The 14,594-nt window shown below is 38.8% G+C and overlaps 1 protein-coding gene across 1 annotated transcript; it reads right to left on the reverse strand.

Moving 5' to 3' along the window:
* Nucleotides 1-306: 306 nt before the first annotated feature.
* Nucleotides 307-14,082, reverse strand: LOC117341000 (carbohydrate sulfotransferase 15-like). Its single transcript, XM_033902833.1, has 8 exons — nt 14,077-14,082; nt 13,425-13,695; nt 12,636-12,671; nt 12,309-12,431; nt 5,728-5,887; nt 3,422-3,569; nt 1,535-1,700; nt 307-772 (listed from the first exon to the last, which is right to left on the reverse strand). Exons 1-8 carry the CDS (start codon nt 14,080-14,082, stop codon nt 609-611), a joined length of 1,074 nt encoding a protein of 357 aa, XP_033758724.1. The 3' UTR covers nt 307-608.
* Nucleotides 14,083-14,594: the final 512 nt, after the last annotated feature.

Consider the following 14,594-nt stretch of genomic DNA (forward strand, 5'->3'; position numbering starts at 1 on the left):
AGCATATAGCTATATAGCAACATCCCATATGGGGTCACATCAGGGTGACCTTTGAGATATGTGTATGTCACTTTCAGGGCGAATTGTCTATTTGTCGATGAAATCAAAGCAAACCATTTCGTCATAGCATGCATCGGAAGCAAACCATTTCGGCACAGCCTGTATATAGCTATATGCTATGTAGGACGAAATGACAAATTGACAGATGATGTAACCTATGCACTATAGTCATGCTAATTCGGACATATAAAATTCACTTCCAAGATTCTGGAAGTAGTCATTTGATTGGCTAATCCAAAAGGTCACCCTGACGTGACCCCGTATGGGATGTTGTTAGATGTTCATGTAAGGTAGTGAGAATGACCATCTAGATTTTAATTAGATTGGTATTAGACTCGCTTACTACCAGCTTAATCAATCATTTTTAATCAATATGTACTGCTAAAACGCAGCCTCGTTTTACACATTAACTCCGACGTTTACTCCTCGTTCCCTAAAGCAATATGAATTTGTTAACACACAGGCAATCTCTAGAAAATAAGAAGTACATCTTATATAAAATGTGAACTTGAACTGTTTATATCAGGATGAAAAAGAGATTTGGATGTCTAGTCAATCCACATGAATTTTCTATCCCTAAGTAAATCTGCCAGTCGAACATTGTAAGATTTGTAGAATTTAGTCAACAAAGCCTTTGTTTCTGGAAGCATGTCTGTTTTGTTCCTCGAACCCTTGTTTCTACGTGTAAAGGTAAAGCGTACCTCACTGTCACCTGAAACAAATACAAATGGAAACCATCTAAGATATTTAACAAGGAGCCGCAAAGCTTGGCATTATCCCCCGCGCCCCGCAGTAGGTATGAAAACCCAAATACATGTATATATCAAGCTCAAAGTATGAGTTATTCAGGAAACAGTAATTTGGTATTTTTGATTAAGTCTCCATGGTGACAGAAAAAATACCGAAAATGGAAGGTCCGCAATAGCAAACGGCACAACTAGTCTAATATATTCAGAAAATTTCAAGGAGCTGCGTTGAACAGTTTTGGAGTTATAGCCAGGAAACAAAAGGAAACAGTAATTTGGTATTTTTGATTAAGTTTCCATGGTGACAGAAAAAATACCGAAAATGGAAGGTCCGCAATAGCAAAAGGCACAACTAGGGCACTAGTCTGATATATACAGAAATGTTCAAGGAGCTGCGTCGAACGGTTGTTGAGTTATAGCCTGGAAACAAAAGGAAACAGTAATTTGGTATTTTGACTAAGTTTCCATGGTGACAGAAAACATACCGAAAATGGAAGGTCCGCAATAGCAAAAGGCACAACTATGGCACTAGTCTGATATATACAGAAAGTTCCAAGGAGCTGTGTTGAACGGTTATGGAGTTATAGCCCGGAAAAGAATCTCGGACGGACGCACGGACGGACGGAGCCCAATTTAATATCCCCCGCAAACGCATTTCGCGGGGGATAACAATGACATTTTAACACTATATATTAGGTATGGGTATCAAATGAGTTTTAAATACTTACGGAGATTTAAAAATCGAAATATCTTTTTCATTTCACCAGTCTTGTTTTTGGAATATTCTTCTAAGCGTAAAATATGAAATTGTTCCCGTGGAAATAACTTCATATATTCTTCTATGAACACAGCGTACAATCCATTTTGGAGACGTGCCGTACTTCTGACATTGGCCTGTAAAACACGTTTACATTTAAATACAGTCGGTGTCACTATACCTGGACATAGTTGAATGGCAACCTATTTATATTAAGCGATGAGTTAACCAGTCCTGTGAGTGAGCTCTGAATCTGAAATCAACCAGGAATAAAACATTTGTTTTGTTTAGGTCGGGTAACAGAACCCATTTTCTCTTACCCTGGACAGGGATATCCGCAGTTTTACCGGGTGAGATTTTCTTATCTCACCCTAGGGAAAAGACAAGCTACACGTGCTCTTGTTCCCGATAGGGTGACGTCACTATGACCTGACCCGGAACGTTTGAATGTTAAATATCAGTATTATTCGCAAAAGAAATTAAAATAAGTAATAATTATCAGAGTTAACTGAGTGTTTAGTGTTCTTTTTGACAAGCTTATCGGAACTATATTTTGTATGAAATCAACATCGTAAGGTGTAAAGCAATCTAATTAAAATCTAGATGGTCATTCTCACTACGTTACATGTTCATGTTCATGTAACGTAGTGAGAATGGCCATCTAGATTTTAATTAGATCCGGTGTAAAGCGTCTGCTGCAGCCTTATCACAACAGTCATCGGCCGTCCACGTGTTGTTGTTTACATACGTTTGGACTCGTTCACATTACGATTGGAAAACAGGATAAGAGAAAAATAATCATTTACCCCATTTTGGGATGAGATAGGGGGATCTCAACCCTCGGGGGGAAATTGTAAAGTTCCCAAACACTCGGCACACTCGGGGGGAGATTGTTTAGTTCCCAAACACTCGGCATCTTAACAATCTCCCCCCGAGGGTTCAGATCCCCCTATGTCATCCCAAAAGGGGTCTTCCTCGCCCATTTACCCATCTTTTATTATATAGGGAACAACCAACCAATTGAAAAAATATATTTTTGAAACAGCCCCGTGTATAGAAAGTTGAGCCAAGGATAAAATGTCTTGCAGCCACTGATTGGCCAGTATGTTATGAAGCGAGAAAATAGATATGTAGCCTGATAGGTAACTATCAATAAGAAATGTTGATATCAATTTCGTAAGTCCGATTGATTTTTTTCCCAAAAGTTCAGGTAGTCTAATAATAATTAACAGGTAAACATTTAAGATTTTTGAGAATATTTACTGCGAAATTCACCCGTTTTCAAAATGGCTACCCTGGAGAAAATTTGAGCTGAATGACCCAACTTTTTTGTTTGATTAGGTGTTATATCGGACCCTAAACTTTTGTTATAAACCATAATTGTCATATTGAATTCAAGAATATCAATAAAATACTCCAAAAAGGTTAACACTAAAGTCTATGGGAAAACAATTGGTTGGTTGGTCCCTACAACTGATGCTGTCACTCACCTACAGCCGATTCACTTGGGAAGTCTTTTTGTTTACAGTGTGTGGTGTGTTGTGCGCATGAAGTAAAAGATTTCATATCGAGACTGTTGATCAACATCGATATATTTTCCCTTTATAATTATTAATTCACCTTTTTTATTTACATAATGATAGCTCAACGAAATTGTCATTGTTGATAAAGTAATTATATTACACAAAGTACAAAACATGTCTTACCGTGATGTCACTTTAAAGGAATAAAAACTTAAGAGCAACAAAGATGATCACATTTTTAATATGGAAATGATTTTCCTACTTTTAACCTAAATACCAAACATTCATATACAGTATTTATATTTTATGACTCATATTTCGTTCATCATACTTACCTCATTAAAAGAGTTACGGAAAACGCAGTACCGAATATCATGGTATCTTATACAGTCCTTGAACCAGTTTATTTCCTTTGCTACTTCTTGGTGGAACCGTTGTGGCGATACTTTCCCTGTACTTATATACAGGTAATCAGAATATAGCCTGAAATTATAATTAGAACGACACAAAATAGGATACGATCCCTTTACTTATATACGGGTAATCAGAATATAGCCTGAAATTATAATTAGAACGAAATCCGGCATCAACACTGAAAAGAAACAGTTATTTATACATATTAAGTGTACGTATACATTTTTTTCAGTAAATATTTCTTATATTTTCACACTGCTTTTATTTTTCTGATCTATGATTAGGAATTCCAAAAGACGACCATTGGTTTCTTTTAACCGAATATTCAAATGCACGCTGTTTTTTGTAATTATGAAATAATAAAATGAAGTCGTCTACATATTCATAAAGATTACCTAGCTGTTGCTAAGAGGTTTTGATGGGGTAATCGTGAAGCACGAGGAACAATTTCCTGTTACTGACGAGCCACTGTCCCTCACCAACCACTGTGATTGATGTAAACAATACACCATCATGGTATTCTTTGTAATATGGGAATTACCTCCCATGTTCCAGTATAGTATTCTCGTTGAAATAAAATTACAGTAGAAATAATGAATAAGATTCAAGGGACACATTTAGTTTGGTTACCTAGATAAATGTTCCAACTCTTCGAAGAATTGGTTTTCATGTTCTAGACAAGATTAAAAAAAAAAAAAAAAAAAAAATCAGCAAGTTGTTGTTTGAAGCACACAGGTCAAGTGCAACTGCTGTCCGTTTAAAAAAAGATGTCAAATTTGATGGCTCTTCATGCTATTTCACGTATCGAACAAGAATACAGCTACAGCTTTTAAAACTACATCATTGCCATACATCATTTAAGATTACAAACCAGGTTAACTGTGATGTTTTTATATTACGAGTATACATGCGACTAATCATTCTTCATGCAGGCAGTTATTCCCCCGTATTGTAATTATGATGTAAATGTAGAGGCCAAATTTATCCTAGGGTTTATATTGCAAAGGTGGAGTCAACATTTGGTCCCCACGTCAAATTCTTTTATTTTTTTTACAGTTTGTAGAGGCATGAAAATGAACCATAACCACATAAATGATTAGTCATTATTACTTCTATCACAAGGGAAGCCGTCAATAATGACCTTAGTTGTTGATAGGACGTTAAACAAACCAAACCATTACTTCTGATAGTCGTAGTGGACCTCCTTGTATAACACGAAGTAGAGTGAGGGAGGTAACCTCACAAAAGGGTAAATAATTTTCACAAGCTAATGTTAATTTAAAAATCAATTATAATTATACATTAAAGATTTCCAGAAAATTTTTAATGTATACAATCTTGAATTAGTATAGTTGTTATCACCTTGTAATAAATAACAGATCGCATCAGAAGCTCTCATTTTTTTGTCTTTCATTTTCAATATCTAATATAGAGAAATCTAAGTCCATACCAAGATCTGAATGAATGCATATGAAGAGATTAATCAATAAGGGGTAGAAAAATACATGATTTGAGCTATATTCTGATATGATTGAATATAAGGTAAAACTTGGGATCAATGATTGATTTACAGAGATGTTGTAAAAGTACAGAGAAAGTGACATCTGCTTGAACGATGCCACCGAACATATAATCCATGTACATTTGCATCCATATGTCACGTTATCAACATGAATACCAGCTAAGATCCAACGCGACATGAACGAGCGAAATCTATTTGTTTGCTGCTCAAATCGAGTAAGGAGGATATGTCCCAACGAGTTCATAGAGTAATCATGATAATCTTCAACTTACTGCTCTCTGAGCCATTTGCTGTAATATTTTCTATTCTTGTTCTGTCTATGACTGAAACTGGTATATTGAGTTCACGAGACTTGCGATATAGATAAGGTGGTGACTGATTTATATTTAGTGTGTATTTTAAGTTCAATGTACTTTCAATCGACATGACCAATATATTAACCCCTATTCAAAGACACTAGTAATATATCAAGCTTCAATGAAAAGGAAAAAATGGCTCTCTGTTGGAAAGAATCATCCTGGTATATAAGCAAAAAACCAACTCGGCTAAAGGGAGGGAACATATCTATCCCGATGCGTATGCAAGTAAAATGCTTAAATGGCTACCAAATATAACAGCATAATCTCAACAAAAAGACAAGTATCGGGACAGGGAATTTTATAGGTCAGAAAACTCTAAGGAATGGAGTTACAGATTAACACTTACCTTGTTACAGGGTTCCTTAGAATGATGATCATTTTAAGATTTGGCAGGAAGTGACGTAAGTAATCCGCGTTTGTCAGAGCCGGGGGTTCCGTATCATACCGGTTGACGTCATAATTCCACCACCACCGGTTGTCCCACAAATTCGAGGGAGAGGCCTCACCTAACATAACAAATAACTATTATACAATTTGAACGGTTTAGATTTGCTTTAATGTTTAAACATAGAAAGCCCACCTCTCCCTGTAATATAACATCAAATGCCGTCATTTTGTTTTGACATATTTGAATTATATTAAAAGGTGTACTGTCTATATATAAGCTGTAGATCATCTACTGTTAGTAAAAAAAATACTTTTTAATAAATATTTGTCAATAAACCAATAAAAAATATTTAAAAACTATATGCCCGTTTCATGCATTACTACAAACCAAGTTTATGCTTACTCAATACATGTAGAGAGCTCTACATAAAAATGTTTTCTTTAGTAAAGCACACCACAGGCTATCGGTACCATTTTAAAATGATACAGGGCGAACAAACCAAACTCTTCACTCTTGCGCCGAACCAAATGCATGAATATTCCGAAAAAGAACTACACATTATTTATCTTTACATATATTCTAAAAATTGCCTGTGTTTGGTTTATTTTGTTCAACGTCCTATGAACAGCTAAGGTCATTTAAGGACGGCCTCCCGTGCGTGCGACAATCATGTGTGGTGAGTGCCAATGTGTGTTTTGGGAGGCTGCGGTGTTAAGTCTCCTTGTGTTAGGCCGGAACTTTTAATGCAGCTGTGCACAATGGAGAAGCTAACAGTGGCACCCTATTCTTAATAGAAAATATACTTTAATAATCATCAACCCTTGCGTCAATACCAATATAACTGAAAATCAGTCCACTTGGAAGAGACGGGCTTAATCTCTGACTATCCTCTAAAATCCGATCTATAGGATGGATATGAACAGAACTGTTCAGCCATTACATGCACATTAGCTGTTAATAGGACGTTAAACAAATAAAACCAAAACCAAACATGCACATTTTATGAAAGATTTAAATATTCCCGCGTTTCGTCAGTATAGCGGGAATAATTTGTCTTGAACGACATCGTATTACTCGTGCTAGGCGCACGCTCCGCGGGAGCGGGTACACGTGTACATATCCGGGTACACGTGGTCGTGAGGTCACTTTCTAGCTGCCATCACAGCAGGGCGGACACAGCAAAATTCGCTCTTATATACATGTACTCTAGAACATCATGGATCCAGGAATTAACAGACATATACAATCTACTGTCGATGAGGCACAATCAGCGTTGTTCTCTCGTTTGGACGTATTAATGTCAGAGAAGTTGGGTGAATTAGAGGCCAAAATCCATGCAAAACAGGTTGACATTTCCAATGTTCAGCGAGCGCAAATACGACAGGACTTTATCGGTGTGGACAATCATAAATTCACTAAAAAGAGCTGCGAAGAGCAATTCAAGTTCAACCGGAAGGTCGCTTCTAAGTTACAAGAAGCTGATGAAATATCTCTACACGACCCTCAGGCCACCAAATCCCTTATTGCCGAAGGTATGGACTTGATTAATCATCGGCAAAAGCTTATCAAACTGGCCGACACGTCGGAGGCTGGATGGAAAGCCGTCGAGGAGTATATTTCTAATCCCCTCGCCTCGGACTCGGACGACGAGAAACGGATGGACCGGGCCCGGTCAAGAGCGGACCGTAAAATCAAGGCGGCTAAGCAAAAATCTACAAAATGGAGATCTCGATATTCGCCTTACCAGCGTAGTACCTACTCAACCCCAGCTGAACACTCAGGACAATCGGACAAAGTGATCCCCGTCAGGACCCCTAGGCCTGGGGTGTGCTATGGTTGTGGAAGGGCCGGGCATTGGAGGTCAGAGTGCCCAGCCATGTCAGCTGTTGGACCCAGCAACGGTCAAAAGATAAGTAGTATTTTTGATACTAAGCATGTTGAGCTTGACGATATTTCTACCGTCTCGGCGGTTAGAGTAAAAAGGGCGATTTCGCCGTTTGGTAGATTGAATAAGTGTTTAGCTTATTGGAAAGGTACTGGCGTCAGCGATAGTGTTTTATCGGTTATAAGTTGCCTTTTAAAGAAATCCCTCCAAATGTTCGTTTGAGAAACAATAAGTCTGCTCGTGACAATCCCCAGTTTGTTAACACGGAGGTTGAGAATTTACTGAGCATTGGCTGTATATCTGAGGTCAAAGTTCAGCCACGTGTTGTCAATCCTCTGACAGTAGCGTACAACCGGGCAGGTAAACCGCGTCTTGTCTTAGATTGTCGCCACATAAATGTGTTTCTCCACAAGTTCAAATTTAAATACGAGGATGCGAGGGTTGCTCGAGATTTGTTTCATCAAGGCGATTTTTTGTTCACTTTTGATTTAAAGTCAGCCTATCATCACATTGAAATTTATCCCGAACATAGAAATTTCTTAGGTTTCGAGGTCGAAATGGGCGGAGTCGCGCGACTCTTTGTATTTAACGTTCTCTCGTTTGGTATCTACGGCGGGTTATATATTCACAAAGGTCTTACGACAGGTAGTCAAGCACGTGCGTGGTCAAGGTCACAAACTAGTTATGTTTTTGGACGACGGCATTGGTGGTCATGGTACGGTAGGCGGGGCTAACGTAGCCAGTCAATGCGTAAAGAGATGTTTGAGAGATTACGGTTTCCTTATCGCGGACGAAAAGTGCCAATGGGAGCCATCCCAGGATGTCACGTGGCTCGGGTACACGTGGGCAATGATAGAAGGCGTGCTTAGAGTTTCCACCGACAGGGTTGACAGACTGGTGTCATTGTTGAAACACACTATGTCGTTAGTCTGTAGCAGAGGTCAACTGTTGTTCTCGGCCAGGTATATCGCCAGCATTGTAGGACTGGTCATATCAATGCACAGTGTAATAGGATCGATGGTTCGATTGCGTACGCGTGAACTTAGCGCAAGTTTGTTGACGAGAGCCAGCTGGAATGCTGGAGTGTTTTTGAGAGCAGAGGCGCTGAACGAAATAGAATTTTGGCTTTCTAATGTACAAACTTTAAACGACAAAGGGTCGACATTGAGGGAGAGTAAAAAATGTTCAAAGGTAATATGTACCGATGCCTCTGAGGTAGGTTACGGAGGTTTTGTTATCCCCTGTGTGGATCCTCTTATGGAGGGAGATGAAACACTTAGTGCCGAGGACACTGGTTATATGCAAGAGGCATTGGCCTTGGCTGAGGGCGACGGTTTTATTCCAAATGTGGAAAGGTTGTACGAGCATGGTGACTGCGTGGTCATAGGAACATGGGACAGCGACGAGCGCGTGCGTAGTTCCACGTGGAGAGAGTTGGAGGCAGCGAAGCGCGTATTGTTTACTACTATAGATCGGGTCAGAGGTCACAATGTCAGGTTATTCATGGATAACAAGGGCGTATGTACAATCGCTCGGGTTTGACGCTTTTACCGTGTTCTGGGGGAGGGTAAACAACTGGTAAGTGCCCCCTCCCCGGCTTGTTTGTAAGATGTTAGAAAAAATGAAGGCAGACCAGGCCTATGGGACATTAGTGGTTCCAGCTTGGCGTTCAGCAGCTTTCTGGCCTGTTTTATGTCAGGGGGACAAATTTGCTAGTTTTGTTAAAGATTACACCTCGTTATCGAAAAACAGGGTAATGATCGGCGGCAGGGGGAACAACGGGATTTTTGAGAAAGGTGTATTATCTTTCAACATGTTTGCACTACGATTAGATTTCCGTCATTGAACATGTTATATTTATGTATTGATTGTTATTCTTAACAGGCATAGGTCTGCGAGGATCTGTTGACAAGGCCGTCAGAGCTGCGGGGGTACCGGCGGAATCAGCGCTACACAATGTATCGCGTAATATGGCGGACAGGCTCCTGAATAGCAAAAGCGACAATACCAACAAGAAATACTTTGACACGTTTCGCAGGTGGGAACAGTTTTGCTCTACGCATAGTTGCTGTGCGTTACCTGCTAATCCAGTGCATTTGGCTCTGTATTTAAATTATCTGTTGGACAAGCGTTCCTCATTTTCCGTGATCTCTGCGACTGTGTACGCCATTAAATGGGTACATGACATCAACGGACAGTCTGATCACACGACTAACAGTTTCGTTCGTAATTTGATGGAGTCTTCCAAAAGGACATCACGCAAGCCAGTCTGCAAAAAGGACCCAATTACTACGGACACTCTGATTCATTTATGTAACATGTTTTCTGATAGTAGGGATTTGCTCGTTATTCGGGACTTGTCAATGATTTTATTGTGTTTTTCTGGTTTTTTACGTTTTAATGAACTTAGCAATCTGCTGTGTTCGGATCTAAAAATATTCGATAGCCATTTCATTTTAGTGATCAGGAAAAGCAAAACCGACCAATACCGTCACGGTAGCGAAGTAGTTATCAGTAAGGGTCAGACATCGGCATGTCCCCACGCCATGATTCTCAAATATATAGAAATCGCGGGGATTGACCTTCAGTCAGATATATTTTTATTCAAGGCTATTTTCCGCTCCGGTTCAACGTGTAAGCTTATTCATAAGAACAAGAGTTTGAGTTACACGGGGGCCCGACAAGCCATTTCGAGGCGTTTGTCTTTAGTTTGTGACGTAAGAAATGTTGGATTGCACAGTTTGCGCGCTGGGGGCGCCACTGTCGCCGCGAATAACGGCGTGAATGACAGGTGCTTTAAGAGGCACGGTCGATGGAAGAGTGAAACTGCTAAGGATGGTTATGTCGCAGACTCGTTACAGGCAAGGTTAAAGGTGACCCAAAAGCTCGGTTTGTAAATATGTTTCATATTCAGTTAATAGGGTACGCGTTTTCAGCTTTTTAGTTAATTGATTAATTCTCGGTCTTCCTTTCCCTTTCTTTGTTATTTCTATTACACGGGCACGCTAGTACGGCAAATTTATATTTGCTTTTGAGTTGTATTTTTGGAAGTAGTGGAGTGAAGACTGTACAAAATACACAAGGCTTTGCTTGCAATCTAATTAAAATCAAGATGGTCATTCTCACTACGTTACATGAACATCTAACAACATCCCATATGGGGTCACGTCAGGGTGACCTTTGATATATGTGTATGTCACTTTCAGGGCGAATTGTCTATTTGTCGATGAAATTAAAGCAAACCATTTCGTCATAGCATGCATCGGAAGCAAACCATTTCGGCACAGCCTGTATATAGCTATATGCTATGTAGGACGAAGTGACTTCTGGAAGTAGTCATTTGATTGGCTAATCCAAAAGGTCACCCTGACGTGATCCCATATGGGATGTTGTTAGATGTTCATGTAACGTAGTGAGAATGACCATCTATATTTTAATTAGATTATTTTGCTTGGTATTGTTTAACGTCCTATCATAAGTTATGGTTATTTAAGAATGACCTCCCACATGAGTTTGATTGATTATGTTTAACGGTCTGTCGAGACATGATCCTATTTGGCTAAAAAATATTTAGCTGTGTAAGGGAATGAACTCATCGTCGGTAACCCAGTCATGAAGCTCATGGACAGGGACCGTTGGACGCTTAGTACACTTTTCGTCGTTTCCGAAAAAAGATATTTCTTAGGGAAGTTTGACCAATCAGAAGACCGCTTACCTGGGGGTTCCGATTCTGCTATATATAGTAACGGCGGCTGCCAAGATTTGGTTTGGTTTGGTTTATTTTGTTTAACGTCCTATTAACAGCTAAGGTCATTTAAGGACTGCCTCCCGTGCGTGGGCTTCTAAGGATTACCTTTTGATAGTGAAAGAACTTTTTCTAACACAATGTGCATAAGTTTAAAGACTTTCAAAAATCAGACATCGATGCTATAATGAAAACACCAAGTTTAATTGTCCGTTAAAACTGGAGATGGTAAACGTCAAATGTAGATTATCATATCTGGCTTTTCAGCCAATTGATAGTGTGGTCTATTTCGAGACATGTAGTGTCGACAATTAAAGAACAGTGAACTACATGTACTTAAATTCATTGACCATTATATAAATGTGAAGCACATATAATGCATGTTTTAGTAGCGGCCCCTATGACTGGAATCCCAGAAAATATATTTCACACAAAATAGTTCCGAATTTTAATATGTATGGAAGTATTTTATAGGTTGCTATTTTATAAGGCAAACCAAGATCCTCTGTACCAATCGGTTTCTCTTCCGTGAGCGTCAGGACCGTTGGTTACCGACGATGGATTGAACGTTGTCAATATACAGTTATGTTGTATGAAAAATATAGTTATATTTTCGTAAAAAGATCCATATGTGCCAGATGAATGTATGTGGTGATTGTGTGTGTTTTGGCAGCCGTGGTATGTTCGTGTTGATATTCTTCGAGTTAGCGCAGAACTGTTGCCGAATTTATACCCAGCAGGACAGTGAATACCACTTTTAAATGCATCTGTATTTACATTTTACTTGTCCATTTATGAAATATGTCCATTTATCAAATATTTATAATCAATAAGATTTTAAAACATTTGTCATGGATTGATTACAGAATAATGTCGTTATGGTGTTGTTTTTGGAGTTGCCATACATACCTGTAATAAACTCGGTGTGGTGCATGTTATCCGTCTGAATTGTAGATTCCGATAATAGTTTGATCTTCTTTGCCGTGGCCTTGAAAAAGTCTACATACTGATTCAAGGTCCATGGTTTACTTCCTAAAAAAGCAATACAGATAATTCTGTCTTTCGTCAATAAGGGTTTTCATTCTAAATGCGTTCTATATTTTTAACAAATTTTCTCATACGATGATAGAAAAGACAATCTGTCAGGCTGCAATGTGAATATAGTAAATAAATGTTCATACACTTTTTTAAAGGAAGTAATTACAAGAAAACATATTATACATAACAAATACTTACTTCTACAGCGAAAACTGTAAGTCAAATTACCACAACCTGAAAACGGAAGGTGAAATTATTAAAAACGTTTGGTTTGGTTGAGTATTTTGTAACGTCTTGTTAACAGCTATGGTCAGAAAAAGGCAGTCTAATTAAAATCAAGATGGTCATTCTCACTACGTTACATCATGTAACGTAGTGAGAATGACCATCTAGATTTTAATTAGATTGAGAAAAAGGATAAATCTGATGAAGGTTTAACGCTTAGAAAAGTACATTGATGCTTTTGTTTTAACCATTCATAGCACATTCGGCAATTGGTCGTTTAGGTTTCACAGTGGTTTTGGAAACCCTATTTGACATCCGTTTGCCTCCGATTTTATAATTGTTTATTCAGCAAACAGTATTAAAAAAAATCACTTAGTGCTGTAATATTTTGATCACATCTATAGATGATGATTGATCGAATCCGGAAATATTAGTGGGTTGTAAAACAATTCATGCTTACAACGTTTGGTTTGGTTTACTTCCTTTCAACAGCTTAGGTCATATAAGGACGTCCTCTCATGCGATATGCATGCGTTTGGTGAGTGCGTATGCGTGTTTTGGGAGTCTTTGGTATGTTCGTGTTAAGTCTCCTTGTGATAGGCCGGGACTTTTATCTGTTTGTAACAATTCTTACTTGACAAAACAACATTATATGATATTCACTAATTACACTGGGTAAGTATACTAGAGTAAACGTCGATGTGAAAATCCTATCCTATATAAACCATTAAGCTTAGCCTTAAATTTAAATGTTAAAAGTGCTATCAATTTCGAAAATCCAGGACAACAAAAAGCAGGGGAGATAATCATACTTACAGTAACAATGTCGATGTCTTGCCCAGAACTGTGGTTCTTTATCCCGAGCAGGAATGACATCAGGGTGGTTAAGTATACTAGGATACAGGTCGGAAGTTCCACATTTATTCTGTCCGAGAATCATGAAGAACGGTAAACAGTGTAACGTTGGCTCACTCATATTTCCATATTCATACCAGCACGGGTTCTTAAACTCCGGTACGTAAGTCGGAGGTGTCTGGTGAAGATCAAAATAATCGTAAAAACATAAAAATAAAAAAAAATTAGTAGACCTAATCATGGAAGTGAAATACAAACAAGAGGCCCATGGGTCTTAACGGTCACTTGAGTTTTGATATATTTTAGCACATTTGGCCCCTGTGACCTTGAATGAAGGCAAGATCATCCATTTGAACAAACTCGGTAGCCCTACATCCCAGAATGCTACAGGCCCAATATTAGGTCTATGGGCCTGTTGGTAATTGAGAAGTTGAAAATGTAAATTGTTCACGACGGACGACGCCGGACAAAAGGCGATAACAATAGGTCAACTGAGATTTCGTCTCAGGTGACCTAAAAATCTAGATGGTCATTCTCACTACGTTATATGAACATCTACCGACATCGCTTAAAGGGTCACGTCAGGATGACCATTTGGATTAACCGACTTACGGTTAACTTACTTACGGAATCTTGGAAGTGAATTTCGTATGTGTGAAAACATGACTAGAGTGCATAGGTTGCACAATCTGTTTCAAGTTATTTCGCCTAACGAATCATATAGCTATATACATGCTGTACCGAAATTGTTAGCTTCATATGCATGATGTGACGAATGAATGAAAATCGACCTGAAAGTGAGCAGCAACTACCATTTTTAAAGACTCTGGTATGTTTCGGCTAGGGGACAGAACCCAAATCCTTCCTCACAGCGGCGAATGCTCAACTATAGGCCAAAAGTGAGGCATTGTCAAGGGAGACATTAGGAAGAAAAAAGTTGTTCAAAAAGAAAAGATAACATCCCGAGTTTAGTCGCCTCTTACGATCATGCAATGGGGGCAGCAGGTACAATTCTTACGCCCTACCTGCAGGGCAGTTGTTTATTTTTGTTTATTTTGTTTAACGTCCTATTAACAG

This window comes from Pecten maximus, chromosome 1 (genome assembly GCF_902652985.1).
Source record: "Pecten maximus chromosome 1, xPecMax1.1, whole genome shotgun sequence".
In the NCBI taxonomy this organism is placed as follows: Eukaryota; Metazoa; Mollusca; class Bivalvia; order Pectinida; family Pectinidae; genus Pecten; species Pecten maximus.

Excerpts from the sequence above, each read along its gene's own strand:
- LOC117341000 (XM_033902833.1), bottom strand. Across the intron at positions 5,888-12,308 it reads CCACACCGAGTTTATTACAG|GTGAGGCCTCTCCCTCGAAT; the intron begins GTATGTATGGCA and ends TTGTTATGTTAG. Across the intron at positions 3,570-5,727 it reads CTAAGGAACCCTGTAACAAG|GCTATATTCTGATTACCTGT; the intron begins GTAAGTGTTAAT and ends TTATAATTTCAG.